This window comes from Schistocerca nitens, chromosome 4 (genome assembly GCF_023898315.1).
Source record: "Schistocerca nitens isolate TAMUIC-IGC-003100 chromosome 4, iqSchNite1.1, whole genome shotgun sequence".
NCBI classification, from domain to species: Eukaryota; Metazoa; Arthropoda; class Insecta; order Orthoptera; family Acrididae; genus Schistocerca; species Schistocerca nitens.
Genome location: NC_064617.1, coordinates 550,415,845 through 550,432,125, shown reverse-complemented (window position 1 = coordinate 550,432,125; position 16,281 = coordinate 550,415,845). Strand labels below are relative to the sequence as shown.

At 42.5% G+C, this 16,281-nt stretch overlaps 1 protein-coding gene across 1 annotated transcript in view; it reads left to right on the top strand.

Annotated features, from left to right (window-relative positions):
- LOC126252906 (pyrethroid hydrolase Ces2e-like) overlaps positions 1–16,281 on the top strand; it is a 128,676-nt gene that overhangs the window by 32,155 nt on the left and 80,240 nt on the right. Inside the window, exon 3 of the mRNA XM_049953881.1 lies at positions 10,207–10,483. Within this exon, the coding sequence (XP_049809838.1) occupies positions 10,207–10,483 (277 nt within the window). The remainder of the gene's footprint in view (positions 1–10,206; positions 10,484–16,281) is intronic.

The window sequence follows — 16,281 nt, the reverse complement described above, 5'->3', positions numbered from 1 at the left end:
GAGTCGGAAAATTGGCGTAAGGCAACTACAACTATGGTATGAGCACTGCTTTTTGCCAGTGACTGGTCAGAACAATTTGCTTTAGTTTGATTTGTGTTCTTCTTTTTGTTCTTCTTGCGGATTATCTACGGCTGGCGCCGCTTCTTCGCCCAATTCACCATTTCCTTATGTCTTGACTTTCCTCAACATTCATACTTACCGCTTGCATTGCATTATAATGCCAGTTGCGTGATAGGCGACCCCTTTTCTTCCGCTGGGATGGTATCTATCGTAGTACTCTATTTGCTATTCTACGAGTATCTTGCTTCATTCTATTCAGAAGGCCAAATCACATCAGCTGTTTCTGTTAAATGTTGTCACAGATATCCCTATCCATTTTCATCTTCTGTCATATTACGTCATTTCTTACCCTATCCATCCTAGTATAGCTTGTGATTCATCTTAATGAGAAGCAGATTTTTTCCCTCTAGCATCCCAGCCTTCCGATCCGTACAAAACTACCCTCTGACTGTAGTCTTATACAGTATCTTCTTGATGTTCCTTTTATCTTTTTGTTCCATAAAACGGAGTTCATTGCCCTTGTTACAGCTCGTCCTTTACTAATCTTACTAATAATATCGTCATTCCTTGTGCCCTGTTTATTAAATAATACCCCAAAATACCTTGCCTTTTATACATCTACAATTACTGCTCCATCTACTTCGAAATTTTTTATTTTTTTCGTTCCAAGAGTCAAGTATTCATACTTCTTCATGTTCATCCACAGGTCAGCCTTATTGTATTCATCTTAAAATTTTCTTATCATATAGCTTAGATAATCCTTATCTTTTGCTAGTACATCTGCAAAATAAAGATTAAATATCTTTCTGTCCTCTGCTGTCACTGCTACAACCTGGCATTTTCTATGCCAAAACTGCAGGATTTCTCTTAGAAGCAGCTTAAATACAGTCGATGACAGCCCACATCCCTGTCGCAAACTCTTATTAACCTCTGTCCAACTATTCCCATCCTTACTCTCGATATGTTATAATCATACAATTTCTTAACAACCTTCAGCAATCTTTCATCTGACCTTATCTCTTTCAACAACCCCCACAGTTTTCTGATGGGTCGATTATTGTAGATTAGTCAATGCAACATGCGTCTCCAGTCCAGCCTTCGTGCGTTTTCATACATTAGTTCAATCGTGAAGATGTTGTCCATCACCCATCTTCCAGCTCTGAATCCTGCTTGCTCTTCTTGCTGTCTGTGACTTGTTTCTTTCTCTACCAGATCTGTCAGTACCTTCGAGTAGTCTTCAAACGAGAGGTAACACTGCCAATCCCCAATAATTATTTGGATCATTACGTGACCCTTCATTATCCACTGGTTTTCCATTCCGATGGAACATCTTCTCCATTTAACACACTTTTAAGCAGACTCCTTAGCATCTCAGACAATATCGGCGGACCAAACTTTACCAGCTCTGGATATATTGATCCATACCTGAGGCCTCCTTTATCATACTGCACCTCATATCCTGTTAATGAATTTTTATATCTAAACACCATAATCCGTTCTATTCCATTCTGACGTCAAATTTATATGAAAATTCAGGCCGATTTTCCTAGAAAAAATCCTTAAAATACGTTGCCCATTGATTATGACTAATATTATTATGATGTAACTTTTCATTAGTTGACACACGCAATGACGGTGACTGTTCTTCATGACTGGTCTGCGTGTAAAACTAAACTATCCCTCATAGAAACGTGTTTCACACTGCAGTTCGTACCACCTGGAACCACTGGACAAATTCAGCCTCTGGATGTTTGTTTTTTCTGTGCCTGTAATATATATTATCGCACTGTCTGCAACTATGCCTTATAGGATTGCCAGCTTCAAGAGAAGCACTACAACAGACTTTCGCATTCTGTTGCATGCCATCACATTCCATCAGTTCTCATCACCCTGTCATACCGCTACGCTTCTATATGCGTTCTTTAAGAGTGGATACCTAGCTGGACGTCGTGCACAATTTGTAACTCCCATTGAGCTCGTCTTAGATCTTGATGATGCAAACCTTTGTGAACACTGTGGCGCGCCGTTTTTCATTCGGTTTTCATGATGCAAGTTAATGGTTTACTACGAACATTTTTTGAATATCGACGATGTTCATGTTAAGAAGTGTAATACATACGTCTCATTGAAGGTTGATCTTTGCACCTCCCAGACACTCATTTTCTGTCGCCCTCCTGATGCACATGGCGAGTCATTAGCACCTAATATTTTTCCTGTCATAATTCTTAACATACCACTTTCAAATTGGCCTCACTAAAAGTTGAACTTGCGACCTCGCATATAAGGGGTTCCGTGTGAGTCATTAGCTACTGAGTACAGGCTCGATAAGATAAGCATTAGAAGGAAATATCGCGCTTATTTTTCGAAGGACCATCTGAATCGATTCAGAGGGGAAAAAAGGAAAATCTAAACTGAGGTGGTGTTTACATCTACGTACATATGCCGTAGGCCACAGTACCATACTTGGCTAAAGATAACGTGTTACACTGTTAGATGTTACTTTTCCTCTTCCTCACAGATGGAGTGAGGGAAAAAACTTCTTATCTTGTCTTTACAGCCCTTACGCGAGATGTTCGGTAGTGGCAGTAGAATGGTTCTGCAGTCTGACGAAAATGTCATTTGTCTAAACATTTTCAGTAGCGTTTAGCGGAAAGAACGTCCTCTTTTCTCCAGGGATTCCTATTTGAATTCACGGAGCATTTTCGTAATACAAGCGTATTTTTGTAATACAAGCGTATTCACCCCCCCCCCCCCCGGAACCATGGACCTTGCCGTTGGTGGGGAGGCCTGCGTGCCTCAACGATACAGATAGCCGTACCGTAGGTGCAACCACAACGGAGGGGTATCTGTTGAGAGGCCAGACAAACGTGTGGTTCCTGAAGAGGGGCAACAGCCTTTTCAGTAGTTGCAGGGGCAACAGTCTGGATGATTGACTGATCTGGCCTTGTAACATTAACCAAACCGGCCTTCCTGTTGTGGTACTGCGAACGGCTGAAAGCAAGGGGAAACTACAGCCGTAATTTTTCCCGAGGGCATGCAGCTTTACTGTATGGTTAAATGATGATGGCATCCTCTTGGGTAAAATATTCCGGAGGTAAAATAATCCCCCATTCGGATCTCCTGGCGGGGACTACTCAGGAGGATGTCGTTATCAGGAGAAAGAAAACTCGCGTTCTACGGATCAGAGCGTGGAATGTCATATCCCTTAATCGGGCAGGTAGGTTAGAAAATTTAAAAAGGGAAATGGATAGGTTAAAGTTAGATATAGTGGGAATTAGTGAAGTTCAGTGGCAGGAGGAACGAGACTTCTGGTCAGGTGAATACAGGGTTATAAATACAAAATCAAATACGGGTAATGCAGGAGTAGTTTTACTAATGAATAGAAAAATAGGAGTACGGGTAAGCTACAACAAACAGCATAGTGAACGTATTATAGTGGCCACGATAGACACGAAGCCCATGCCTACTACAGTAGTACAAGTTTATATGCCAACTAGGTCTGCAGATGATGAAGAAATTGATGAAATGTATGATCAGATAAAAGAAATTATTCAGGTAGTGAAGGGAGACGAAAATTTAATAGTCATGGGTGACTGGAATTCGAGAGTAGGAAAAGGGAGAGAAGGAAAGATAGTGGCTGAATATGGATTGGGGCTAAGAAATGAAAGAGGAAGCCGTCTGGTAGAATTTTGCACAGAGCATAACTTAATCATAGCTAACACTTGGTTCAAGAATCATAAAAGAAGGTTGTGTACATGGAAGAATCCTGGAGATGCTAAAAGGTATCAGATAGATTATATAATGGTAAGACAGAGATTTAGGAACCAGGTTTTAAATTGTAGGACATTTCCAGGGGCAGATGTGGACTCTGACCACAATCTATTGGTTATGAACATTAGATTAAAACTGAAGAAACTGCAAAAAGGTGGGAATTTAAGGAGATGGGACCTGGATAAACTGAAAGAACAATTGACAGGAATGGGGGAAAGAAATACGGTAGTAGACGAATGGGTAGCTCTGAGGGATGAAGTAGTAAAGGCAGCAGAGGATCAAGTAGGTAAAAAGACGAGGGCTAGTAGAAATCCTTGGGTAACAGAAGAAATATTGAATTTAATTGATGAAAGGAGAAAATATAAAAATGCAGTACATGAAGCAGGCAAAAAGGAATACAAACGTCTCAAAAATGAGATCGACAGGAAGTGCAAAATGGCTAAGCAGGCATGGCTAGAGGACAAATGTAAGGATGTAGAGGCTTAGCTCACTAGGGGTAAGATAGATACTGCCTACAGGAAAATTAAAGAGACTTTTGGAGAAAAGAGAGCCACTTGTATGAATATCAAGAGCTCAGATGGAAACCCAGTTCTAAGCGAAGAGGGAAAAGCAGAAAGGTGGAAGGAGTATATAGAGGGTCTATACAAGGGCTATGTACTTGAGGGAAATATTACGGAAATGGAAGAGGATGTAGATGAAGATGAAATGGGAGATACGTTACTGCGTGGAGAGTTTGACAGAGCACTGAAAGACCTCAGTCGAAACAAGGCCCCGGGAGTAGACAACATTCCATTAGAACTACTGACGGCCTCAGGAGAGCCAGTCCTAACAAAACTCTACCATCTGGTGAGCAAGATGTACGAGACAGGCGAAATACCCTCAGAATTCAAGAAGAATATAATTATTCCAATCCCAAAGAAAGCAGGTGTTGACAGATGTGAAAATTACCGAACTATCAGTTTAATAAGCGACAGCTGCAAAATACTAACGAGAATTATTTACAGACGAATGGAAAAACTGGTAGAAGCCGACCTCGGCGAAGATCAGTTTGGATTCCGTTGAAATGTTGGAACACGTGAGGCAATACTGACCTTACGACTTATCTTAGAAGGAAGATTAAGGAAAGGCAAACCACGATTCTAGCATTTGTAGACTTAGAGAAAGCTTTTGACAATGTTGACTGGAATACTCTCTTTCAAATTCTATAGGTGGCAGGGGTAAAATACAGGGAGCGAAAGGCTATTTACAATTTGTACAGAAAGCAGATGGCAGTTATAAGAGTCGAGGGACATGAAAGGGAAGCAGTGGTTGGGAAGGGACTGAGACAGGGTTGTAGCCTCTCCCCGATGTTATTCAATCTGTATATTGAGCAAGCAGTAAAGGAAACAAAAGAAAAATTTGGGGTAGGTATTAAAATCCATGGAGAAAAAATAAAAACGTTGAGGTTCGCCGATGATATTGTAATTCTGTCAGAGACAGCAAAGGACTTGGAAGAGCAGTTGAACGGAATGGACAGTGTCTTGAAAGGAGGATATAAGATGAACATCAACAAAAGCAAAACGAGGATAATGGAATGTAGACGAATTAAGTCGGGTGATGCTGAGGGAATTAGATTAGGAAATGAGACACTTAAAGTAGTAAAGGAGTTTTGCTATTTGGGGAGCAAAATAACTGATGATGGTCGAAGTAGAGAGGATATAAAATGTAGACTGGCAATGGCAAGGAAAGCGTTTCTGAAGAAGAGAAATTTGTTAACTTCGAGTATAGATTTAAGTGTCAGGAAGTCGTTTCTGAAAGTATTTGTATGGAGTGTAGCCATTTATGGAAGTGAAACATGGACGATAAATAGTTTGGACAAGAAGAGAATAGAAGCTTTTGAAATGTGGTGCTACAGAAGAATGTTGAAGATTAGGTGGGTAGATCACGTAACTAATGAGGAGGTATTGAATAGGATTGGGGAGAAGAGACATTTGTGGCAATACTTCACTAGAACACTAGAAGAAGGGATCGGTTGGTAGGACATGTGCTGAGGCATCAAGGGATCACAAATTTAGCATTGGATGGCAGTGTGGAGGGTAAAAATCGTAGAGGGAGACCAAGAGATGAATACACTAAGCAGATTCAAAAGGATGTAGGTTGTAGTAGGTACTGGGAGATGAAGGAGCCTGCACAGAATAGATTAGCATAGAGAGCTGCATCAAACCAGTCTCAGGACTGAAGACCAGAACAACAACAACAACAAGCGTATTCATCGAACAACCTATAACAAATATAGAAGTACACCTCTGCACTGATTCAGTGTCTTCGCTTAATCCACCTGGCGCAGATCCACAAACTAAGAGGAACTCAGTGGACAGTGAGAGTGTAATTAATGGAATTTCTTATGCTAGAAACGTAACCGAACTGATCTGTGAACATGCTGGATTTGAAACCCATTACAACACGAATTATTTATTCTCGCACCAAAAACTTACATAGTACAGACATTTATGACTATATTATTTTTGGCCAAAACTTGGCCTATTCCAATGCATTTTCTGTTCCTTGATTAAGTTCATCTTCTTGTTGGAGGCTGGATTCAGTAGGCACTGAAGCATGTGATGAACATTCTGGTCTTCTCCACAGTAGACTGAATATCATATTGACCATTGTAGCCCCCTTCGTGCCAAATTAACCTTTTATCTGCCAACTCCAGATTTCAGTCTGTTCATGGTCTTCCGATAGTCAGGAGACAGAGCTTCTGAAATTCTTTTTCCAGCAAGGGACACGGTAGGTCGAAGCGTTCCATAGTCCAACCCAAGTTTTACAGCACTTGTTCTAAGAGCCCGATGTTCCAGGGAAACTCCTCCTTGACTCCAGAAGTTGAGAGTGCGGTTCGCGCCAGTACAGAATATGCGTTCTCTCCTGCTCCACTTCCTTCCTTTCCTCATTTGCAGGTACTTCTCTTCGAACAGGAGGTCGTGTTATTCCTGCGATGTGGTAAAGTCAATCGCCTGGAGTGGATTTAAAGCAATCTGTTATGATTATGCTGGTGTCATTGGCAGCCATGTCCACCTGTTTGGTATGTATTGACTTGTACCAAACAAGACAAGCATACTTTGTCACAGAGGAGCATAGCGCTATTGCAGAAATTCGTTGAGTTTCAGGTTAACTACCCAATGTGATCCGGCCAGTCTCTGTAGAAGATTGTTCCAAGAGGAAACATTTGACTTGCAGTTCATGCAGTTCTCCTTGGTGTTTTGAGGTCTCTTAGTCTTTCAGTTTGGCACCTGACTGTACTATCTTTAATTTGCAGCAACCTTCCCTACTTCTCAAATGAAAAGCACGTACTTGGGCCTTTGTGAGCTTTTGTTTCAGTTGGTTTGTGTTGCAGTATCTGGAAAATTGTTTAAGGTCATTCTTGAGGGTGTTCTCCACTAATTCAAAATCCACTAGGTGGCTAGAGCAAGGGCAGCGGAATACAAGAAACTCCATCTTCTGGGTGCTATGCGTTTGCCATTCGTGTACACACTGACCTGAATTGGAGCCAGCAGAGTTCCCTGCGAAAGGCCGCATTCCTGTACTCTCCATCGACTATGCTGTTCTAATTAATCGACGAAGAACCTGCTATTCTGCAAAAGAGTGGCGATGAAACTAGTGAGACTTCTTTGGTCAGGCTTTAGGCCCTGGTTAGTAGTAGCTGGGGACTGACAGCGTCATCACTGTTGATAAATCGACACATACCACTCCTGTCACCTTAAGAGGTTCAAATCCATCAAATCCTGATTGATTATGTACAATTAAGCGGTCAATCGCAGCTGACAGGCGATTCAAACTGAATATTTCCAGCAATTTTTAAGGTAGTCATCATAGTTTAACTGGTCTAAGATTACAACACGAATGTAGGGACTATATGTGGCCCTTCAGCTGGGTATAATATTCCACGAGGAAAATAAATCTAAATTTATCATTGCAGTAAATCACTTACGCTGCTGGGGCTGCATTTTTACTATAATAACCCCCAAACTGTCGTCAGTCTGCATAAAAGAAGTTATTACAATACTGTTCGTATTCCCACATGATGACCAATGCAGGGAAGAAAACATGTGGCAGGTTTTAAACGCTTTCTTACTTACATGTTGTAATCCAAATGTTGTGACTTATTTTCATGGTTTTTGCGACATACTCTATTTCTGTGGTCGGGTTTGTAAATATCTGTGACGATATAAGTATGGGTTATTTGTGTTGGGTAAATAATCGTTATGAGTAAGTTAATGGTGCGCTTGTGTATTCATTTTGTTATGAATAACTGTAACAATGAACAAGTGCACTGCGTTCGATTCAAAATCTTCTGCTTCGAAATTCACCATCGACCCCGCCGTGCTGAATATCTGCAGCCACATAATGGATCACCCTCAACCCAGTCGTATGCTCATACGAAATTCATGACAGTACTGAGATTCATACAGCTTAGTGATAAAAAACTGTACTTCACAACTTCTGCTCGCATCCTGGCCTGCAGATATCAGAAACGAAACTTTGACCTTTTGTGTAACTTCCTACCTCCACGTTGAGTACCATTCTGAGTTAGCGATGTTGGACGGATAGACTGTGAGAAAAATTCCAATTCTGAACTTGGAGAGCATTTACTTTTACCACGAAAATGTAGTACAGTATAACTGTACTTCACAGCACAGGTAAGAATACTCGAGCTGCCTTGTTTCCAGTACAGAATGCGATGGCGCACAAGTAAAACGCTGGACTCCTATTCTGGAGAACGGCTTTTCAAGCCCCCGTCCTGCCATCCACATTCAGATTTCCCGTGCTTTCCTAAGTGATGGGGAATACTTGGATGCTTCTTCGGAAGGTACGACCAGTTTCTTTGTCACCCATCCTCAACATAAACTTGTGCTCTGTTCCTAAACACCTCGACGTCGACAAGATGTTGAGCTATTACCTACCTAGAGCGTTTCTCGAGATAATATCCTGGTATAAAACATTCTCGAAAATGTTTCATATACCAATCTTTCTTCGTTCAATTTTTCTTTCAACGAGATTTTGTATGCAGCGTTTTGCTATTTCCTTATTAGGAGTTATATGATGTACAGATAAGGGGTTACGAATAAGACGAACATTATCTGATATAAACGTGTCAGTCATTTATAATATTGAAGCAATACTTTATGAATGAAACACACACTACACTGGTGTAATATTCTACGCTATTTATAAGAATAGTTGTACAACATTTGTAATAAATTTTACACCATTGCCGTTTGTTTCATTGATAATGTATAAAATATTCTACAAAGAACCGAAGGAGCACTCAGCCAATGCAACTGAATCAACAGCTTAATTGACGGATAAGTGTGGTAACGTATCTCTCTCTGCTCATTTGTGTGATGAAAAGCCGTTATTTCTGCATTTCTTAAGCTTTCATCAATCAAATTGCTATATTTTTAACTCTCGCTTGAGTTACTAATACGATGTATCTAATGTCAGATAATGGAGTACAAGCAGTACATCAGATGATGGCCAAAATTCTTGGGAACTGGTACGAGATCCTCATATCCAGAATCTTCGGGACCGGCGTTTTTGCCCTCCGGCTGAGTCTTTCTTCCGGGAACAGGCTGCAAGCTGTGGCGCACTGTCTAGCTTTCGTATATTTCAGGAGAGTATTTCCACGTTTACCGCCACGAATGTTCATCAGGGCTATTCAATAACGTTGCTCTGATAGGCTGAAGAGCTCATCGGTGCAACACAGCCAGGAGAGCGTAGCGTGTGTCCTCGTAGCGCTCAGGACAGTCAGCCAAGACGCCGGGAACCAAAGTACGTCGCCACAATTAGAACGGTTCGTGTGTTTAACAATCTCTCGTAGCGCTCTAGTTTCTCTTTCCACTGATACGATGCTCTTACCGAAATGCGAAAATTAACAAAGCCCATATTTTAATCGCGTATTTCACTACATTCATTTACGGCTGAGTGTTGCGTTATTCAGGCGTACAGGTTGTTCATGCTGTTCTAAACGTCCTTTAACTGCACGAAATCTCTGCTATATCATACTGGCCCCTAATTTCGTATACTACTACAATCTGCAGTGGCTTTGGTCGGTCTTTCGTCAATCTCAACGTATTTTTTGCGTTATGGTTGCTTGGAAAATAAAGCTTAATGTGATACTGATTTTAATTTCATATAATTTAATAGCACGCTAATGATTTTATATCAAAACAACGAAGACATATTTGTTGAAGTAATCATTATAATCTGATGCATTTCCACAAAATATTCAGAGTTCTTCCTATTTTAGAGACTGTCGCTAAGAAGAGAGTTAGTGCAGGTTCCATAAATCGCCTAGTACAATCGTTTATCACGGTACGATTTTTCTCTCTGTCTCAGGCCCCGCAGCCAGCAGCAGGCTGGGATGGAGTGCGGAACGCCACCCAATACGGCAGCGACTGCGTCCAAGAAGACGGCAGCGGCTCGGAGGACTGCCTCTACCTGAACGTGTACGTTCCGGGAGTGCCAGAAGAGGGCGCCAAACTGCCCGTAATGTTCTGGGTGCATGGCGGGGCGTTCGTACGTGGTGGGGGCTCGGATCGCGAGTACGGACCAGACTTCCTCGTCTCCTACGGTGTCATACTCGTCACCATAAACTACCGGCTGGGAGCTTTAGGTATGTGCTGTTATCCTGATGGTAGGTCACATTTTCAATGCCTTCTCTCAGTCCAAACGATACACAAATATCGCCTGCAACCAGATCGTGACACACTGTATCATCACACTACCTGACCAAAACTATCTGTGCACCCTTATGTAATGCATAATTGACAACCACGTATCAAAAGAGGCGGACCCGCACTACAGAAGCAGTCGGGCGTGTTTTGTTTTCATTAGTGAAAGATTACCAGCAGATTTGGTCAGCTAGGAAAGCTCACTGACGCCGACTTGTCACTGGGTGCCACCTGTGTGGCAAAGGCATCAAGGACGTTTCAACCCTTGGACGGTGTCCAAGTCGATTGTAGACGAAGTCATCGTGAAATGTAAATGGGAAAAAGCGACCACAGTTACATCAACACCAGGATGACCTCACATATTGTATGACAGGGACCGTCGGGCACTGCAGAAGGTGGTTGTAAGAAATCGCATGCAGTCAGCGGAAGGAGCCGCACCAAAGTGTAGTGCCGGACGGAGAAACGCTGGAGACATTCGCGGTGGCACTGTAGTAGGTCATATCAAACATATACTTCTGGAGGAGATCGAGCAGGAACTACAACACACACAAGATATTAGATCACTTTACTGAAGTTTGAACAATATAAAATACTTCACTTAGAAGCAGTCCACGTCCACAATAATGTCTATGTACTCGTATGTATTACTATCATTGAACTCTGTAACGTACCACTTTTGACACAAGACAGACTGATAGTCATAGGCCTATCTCAATATTCAGTTGACTCTAAACTTCGGTTTACTGTTCTGACTTCTACTAAAAATAGCGCAGCTGGATCTGACTAACAACAAAAGCCTTGATTGCGAGGTCGAAAGTTCAGTCTTCAGTAAGGCCCATCTGAGGGTGCAGTATAAACAATTATGATAGTAAAAATGTTAGCTGCTGATGACTCACCATGCTGCACCAAGAGGGCAATAGAAAACGAGTGTATGAGAGATGCAGAGATCAATCTTCTATGGGATGTATGCATCACACTACACAACGTGGACATTTTCTGCAATCACTAACTTGCACCGCGAAAACCAAACGAAAAATGACAAGCCACAGTGATCACAAAGGTTCGCACCAAGAAGATCGAAGGCGAACTGCTTGCGAGTTACGAACCTTGCAGGACGTTCAGTTAGGTATCCACTCTTAAAGAATGCGTATAGAATCATATAGCTGTAACGGAGCGATGATCTGATGTAATGTGACGGCATGCAACAGAATGTGAAACAATATATCGTGGAACTTACCGTGATGCTGGCTATCCTTTAAGGTATAGCTAGAGATAGTGCAATAATACACTGAATTGCCAAAAAAACTAGTATAGAAACGCGTATTCAAATACAGAGAAATGTAAACAGGAAGAATACGACGCTGCTGTCGGCAATAATACAAGAAGTGTCTGGCGCAATAGTTAGATCAGTTACTGCTGCTACAATGGCAAATTATCAGGATTTAAGAGAGTTTAAACGCAGTGTTATAGTCGGCGCACGAGCGATGGGACACAGCACCTCCGAGGTAGCGATGAAGTCGTATATATTAGGAATCCGGTAAAACATAAAATCTCCGACATCGCTGCGGCCGGAGAAAGATCCTGCAAGAACGGGACCAATGACGACTGAAGAGAATCGTTCGACGGGACAGAAGTGCAACCATTCCGCAAATTGCTGCAGATTTCATTGCTGGCGCACCAAGAAGTGTCAGAGTGCGAACCATTCAACGAAACATCACTGATATGGGCTTTCGAAGCGGAAGGTCCACTCATGTACCCTTGATTACTGCACGACAAAAAACTTCATGCCTCGCCTGGGGCGCTCAGCACCGACATTGAACTGTTGATGACTAGAAACATGTTGCCTGGTCGGACGAGTCTCGTTTCAAATTGTATTGAGTGAATGTGCGTGTACAAGTATGGAGACAACCTTATGAATCCATGTCCCCGCATGTCAGCAGGGGCTGTTCAGGCTGGTGGAGGCTCACTAATTGTGTGGTCGTGTGCAGTTGGAGTAATATGGGACCCCTGATACGTCTAGATAAGACTAACAGGTGACACGTACGTAAGCATTCTCTCTGATGACCTGCATCCATTCAAGTCCATTGTGCATTACGATGGACTTCGGAAATTGCAGCAGGGCAATGCGACACCTCACTTGTTCAGAATTGCTGCAGTGCTGCTCGAGGAACACTCTTCTGAGTTTCAACAATTCCGCTGGTCGCCAGACTCCCCAGACATAAACATTATTGAGCATATCTGGGATGCCTTACAACGTGCTGTTCAGAAGAGATTTTCACACCCTCTTACTCTTTCGGATTTACGGACAACCCTGCGGGATTCACCCTGAAGGATTCATGGTGTCACTTCCACCCAGCATTACTTCAGGCATTAATCGAGTCCATGCTACGTCGTGTTGCGGCACTTCTGCATGCTCGTAGGGGCCCTATACGATATTAGGCAGCTATGAAATGAAATGATCATATGGCATTGTTCGCCGGGATGTCCCATTCGGGTTCTTCCGTCAAGCGCAAGTCATATTTCATTCGGCACAACATTAGGCGACTTGCAGCCGAAGATGAGGATGAAATGATTATGAGGACAGTCCACGAGCGGAGAAAATCGAACCCGGGCCCAGTGCATGGGAGGCAAGCACGTTACCACCCAGCTAAGCAGGCGGACATTAGGCAGGTGTCCCAGTTTCTTTGGCTCTTTGGTTTATGTTTTATAGGCACGGAAAAAATAAACATCCAGAGGCTGGATTTACCAGTGATTCCGGGTGGTATGAATTGCAATGTCACACACTTACCACGAGGGATTACTCTGAAGGAGTATGATTCTTGTACGCAGATCAGAGATGAAGCAAAAGCAAGTTATTTTAACCAACTATTGACCAAAAGCAGTGCTCGTAACATGGTTATATATCTCTTACGCACATTTTCCCATTCTTATTTGTTGTGATGTAAACATTCCCTACTATCCTTGCAAGATCACGAACAGGAGAAAGAATAGTAGGGGGCACCTCCAGCTCCTCGCAGCACAATAAACAACTTTCCAGCCAATTTACTATCCAGATTAACTGTCGACATAATTGTATACGAATATTTTGAGGCATTATGTTAGTTGATCTTGATACAACTCTTTTGGTACCTCTAATTTCCAGGGTCCCTCTCATAAGCATTTCCTCCTCAGATCACAAGTGGTATGTGTTGAAAACAATACCTTATTGTACGATGGGATGATGGGATGAATTTCCTTATGTTATCTGCCCTATAAAACGCTGTAATCTATGTCGCGCCAAATTTGATATGCATCGCTGTCATGCACATCGCATAAAGTATATCGAGCATCCTTGAAATATGCAAACACCAGTTTTTGTAACAAGTGCGCCTTGTCATCCCTTCAATATCCGTAGTTCCTGTTATGAACTACACGGTAATATTGCTGCGGATTTATACGAAATCTTTTCATAATTGCTTTCTTTATATTCTGCGAATTATCTTTCATGTACGTAATTTTTGTTTAGTACCCGCTTCTTGGACAACCATTGTCCTTTACTGCGTTTCACTGGAGACGGGATTTGTGGCTTCCTGTAAGACAAGGATGATGAACTGTATGCTCGACACCTGTTTCAGGATGACTTTCACCTGTAAAGCACATATTGTTATAATTCTACTCCCCATGTACATTTTTTGGGTTCAGTACTGTAGCACTGTTGTCAGTTACTCGCCTAATACTGCGCTCAACACTGTATACCTCCAGTCCCGCCCCCTGCTGCCACTAGCAGCCATTATTGTAGTTGCATGGTATACAATAAGTGGGGCCTCGAATGCCGTAAACATCATTGGCCTTCTGCGACCTCCCACTCAGGGGGTTCCTTGTAAAACGTTGCTGTCGTCGTAAGCAAGGATTGCGGAGTTGCCTGAGTGGCGCTGCTCTCCGACGCAAGTAATCCTCCAGTAGCGATGGCGTATGGAACTTCCTAAGGACGAGTCTACGCCGTAGTCTCTCATTCATTGCTTCGTCAGGCAGCGAATGTCCTTACTTGTAGTTCCGTCGTTCTTCGGATGACATCACTTAAAGTGCTATCAGCACTTAACCCAACACAATCACTATGCGTAGGGAGTTATGAAAAACGGGGTACGATAGTCGAGCAGTTCACCACGAATCACCCATACCTGCAATCAAAGTCGTGCCATGCTTTTGGTGATATAAAGAGCGACTGCACTGGACAATGAATGGCAGAAAACGAGTGAATTCTGGTGATAAATGAGGCTGCACCATGGGGCAATCCCATGGAAGGGTTTCGGTTGGACGAATGCCTTCAGAACGTCATCTGACATCATGTGTAGTGTCAACCGGGAAGCTTTACTGTACGGGAACGCTCTTCGTGGTTGGGGTGTGGTCTCCTTAATGTACTTAAAAGAACTCTATTTCCTGAAGGATACGAACACATTTTGAAACGTTATACACTGTGTGTAGTAGAGGCACAGTTCGGAAACGTTGATTCTTTGTATCAGCGTGACAATGCACTCTGTCTTAAAGCAGCGTCTGTGACACAATTGTATGTAAACAACCACATTTTTGAAGTGGACTCGCCTGTCTAGCGTTCCCACTTAAGCACAGAGGAACACTTTAAGACTCATTTACAACGCCGACTTCGCTCTGGATCCAAACGTCCAACATCACTTCTTCCTTGGTTTCGGTTCTTGGGAAAAACGGGCTACAATGCCTCCAAATTCACTCAGACATCTCATTGAGATTGTCCCCAGCAGAGTTCAAGACATCATAAAGGCGATGGGTGGGCACACTTACAGTTGTCCGGATACCTGTTTAGATAGTGCACCTGTCTTACCAACTGTTCTGCTCTATAGGGCGAAATTAATAGGTCCATGATAATTAAACAGTGAAAGGAGGTAGGGAGATGATTTCAGCACCAACAGAGATACTAAAAGTGAATCATCTCAAAGACCTTCCGATAGAGCGAGTTAGTTAGTATTTGCGCTGTCTGGACACAGTTAACAACAATAATCAAGCAAATCTGGTAATTATAACAATTTCATAGTATATGTGTTTAATGTGTTTAGTGAAATGAAGTGATCGTATGACATTGAGAAATCGGGATACCCCACTTGGAGAAGTTCGAGCACCGAGTAGCAAGTCCTTTTAGTTGACGCCACATTGGGCACCTTACATGTCGGTGATGATGAAATGATGATGAGGGCAACACAACACCCAGTCCCTGACCAGAAAAAACCTCCGACCAGGCCGGGAATGGGACCTGTTAACACTGCAGTGTAGTCAGATGAGCTGACCACTCAGCTAAGGGGGCGCACCCTGTGTAAAGTAATAAATGACGTCAGTCATCGAAACGTTTTCCCTTCAAGTGTTCAGCTAAGTGAAACACCCTCCTAATTAAGTCCCATTTTTTCGTAATAACCACCTGTAATCATACATTTAGGATCAAAGTAATTTTTAATTCAGGAAACGAAATATATGTTTATAGATAACTGTCAACTGACAGAGTCTTGGTAAGAAAGATGTCTCAAGTGTCCCGTTGGAAACCACACTGTTCCACAGTGCACTCCTCAGTGACACAGAGTAAAATACGAAAGTATGAACTTACGAGAAGCTAAATCTGCAACACACATCTCTCTTTTAATCGCTGAGTAGTTCTCAGATTTTTAATGGCTGTCACATTAAGACACCACTTCCATCTGTCCACATCAAAATACGCCGTATATGCTGGTAGTAAGATCTC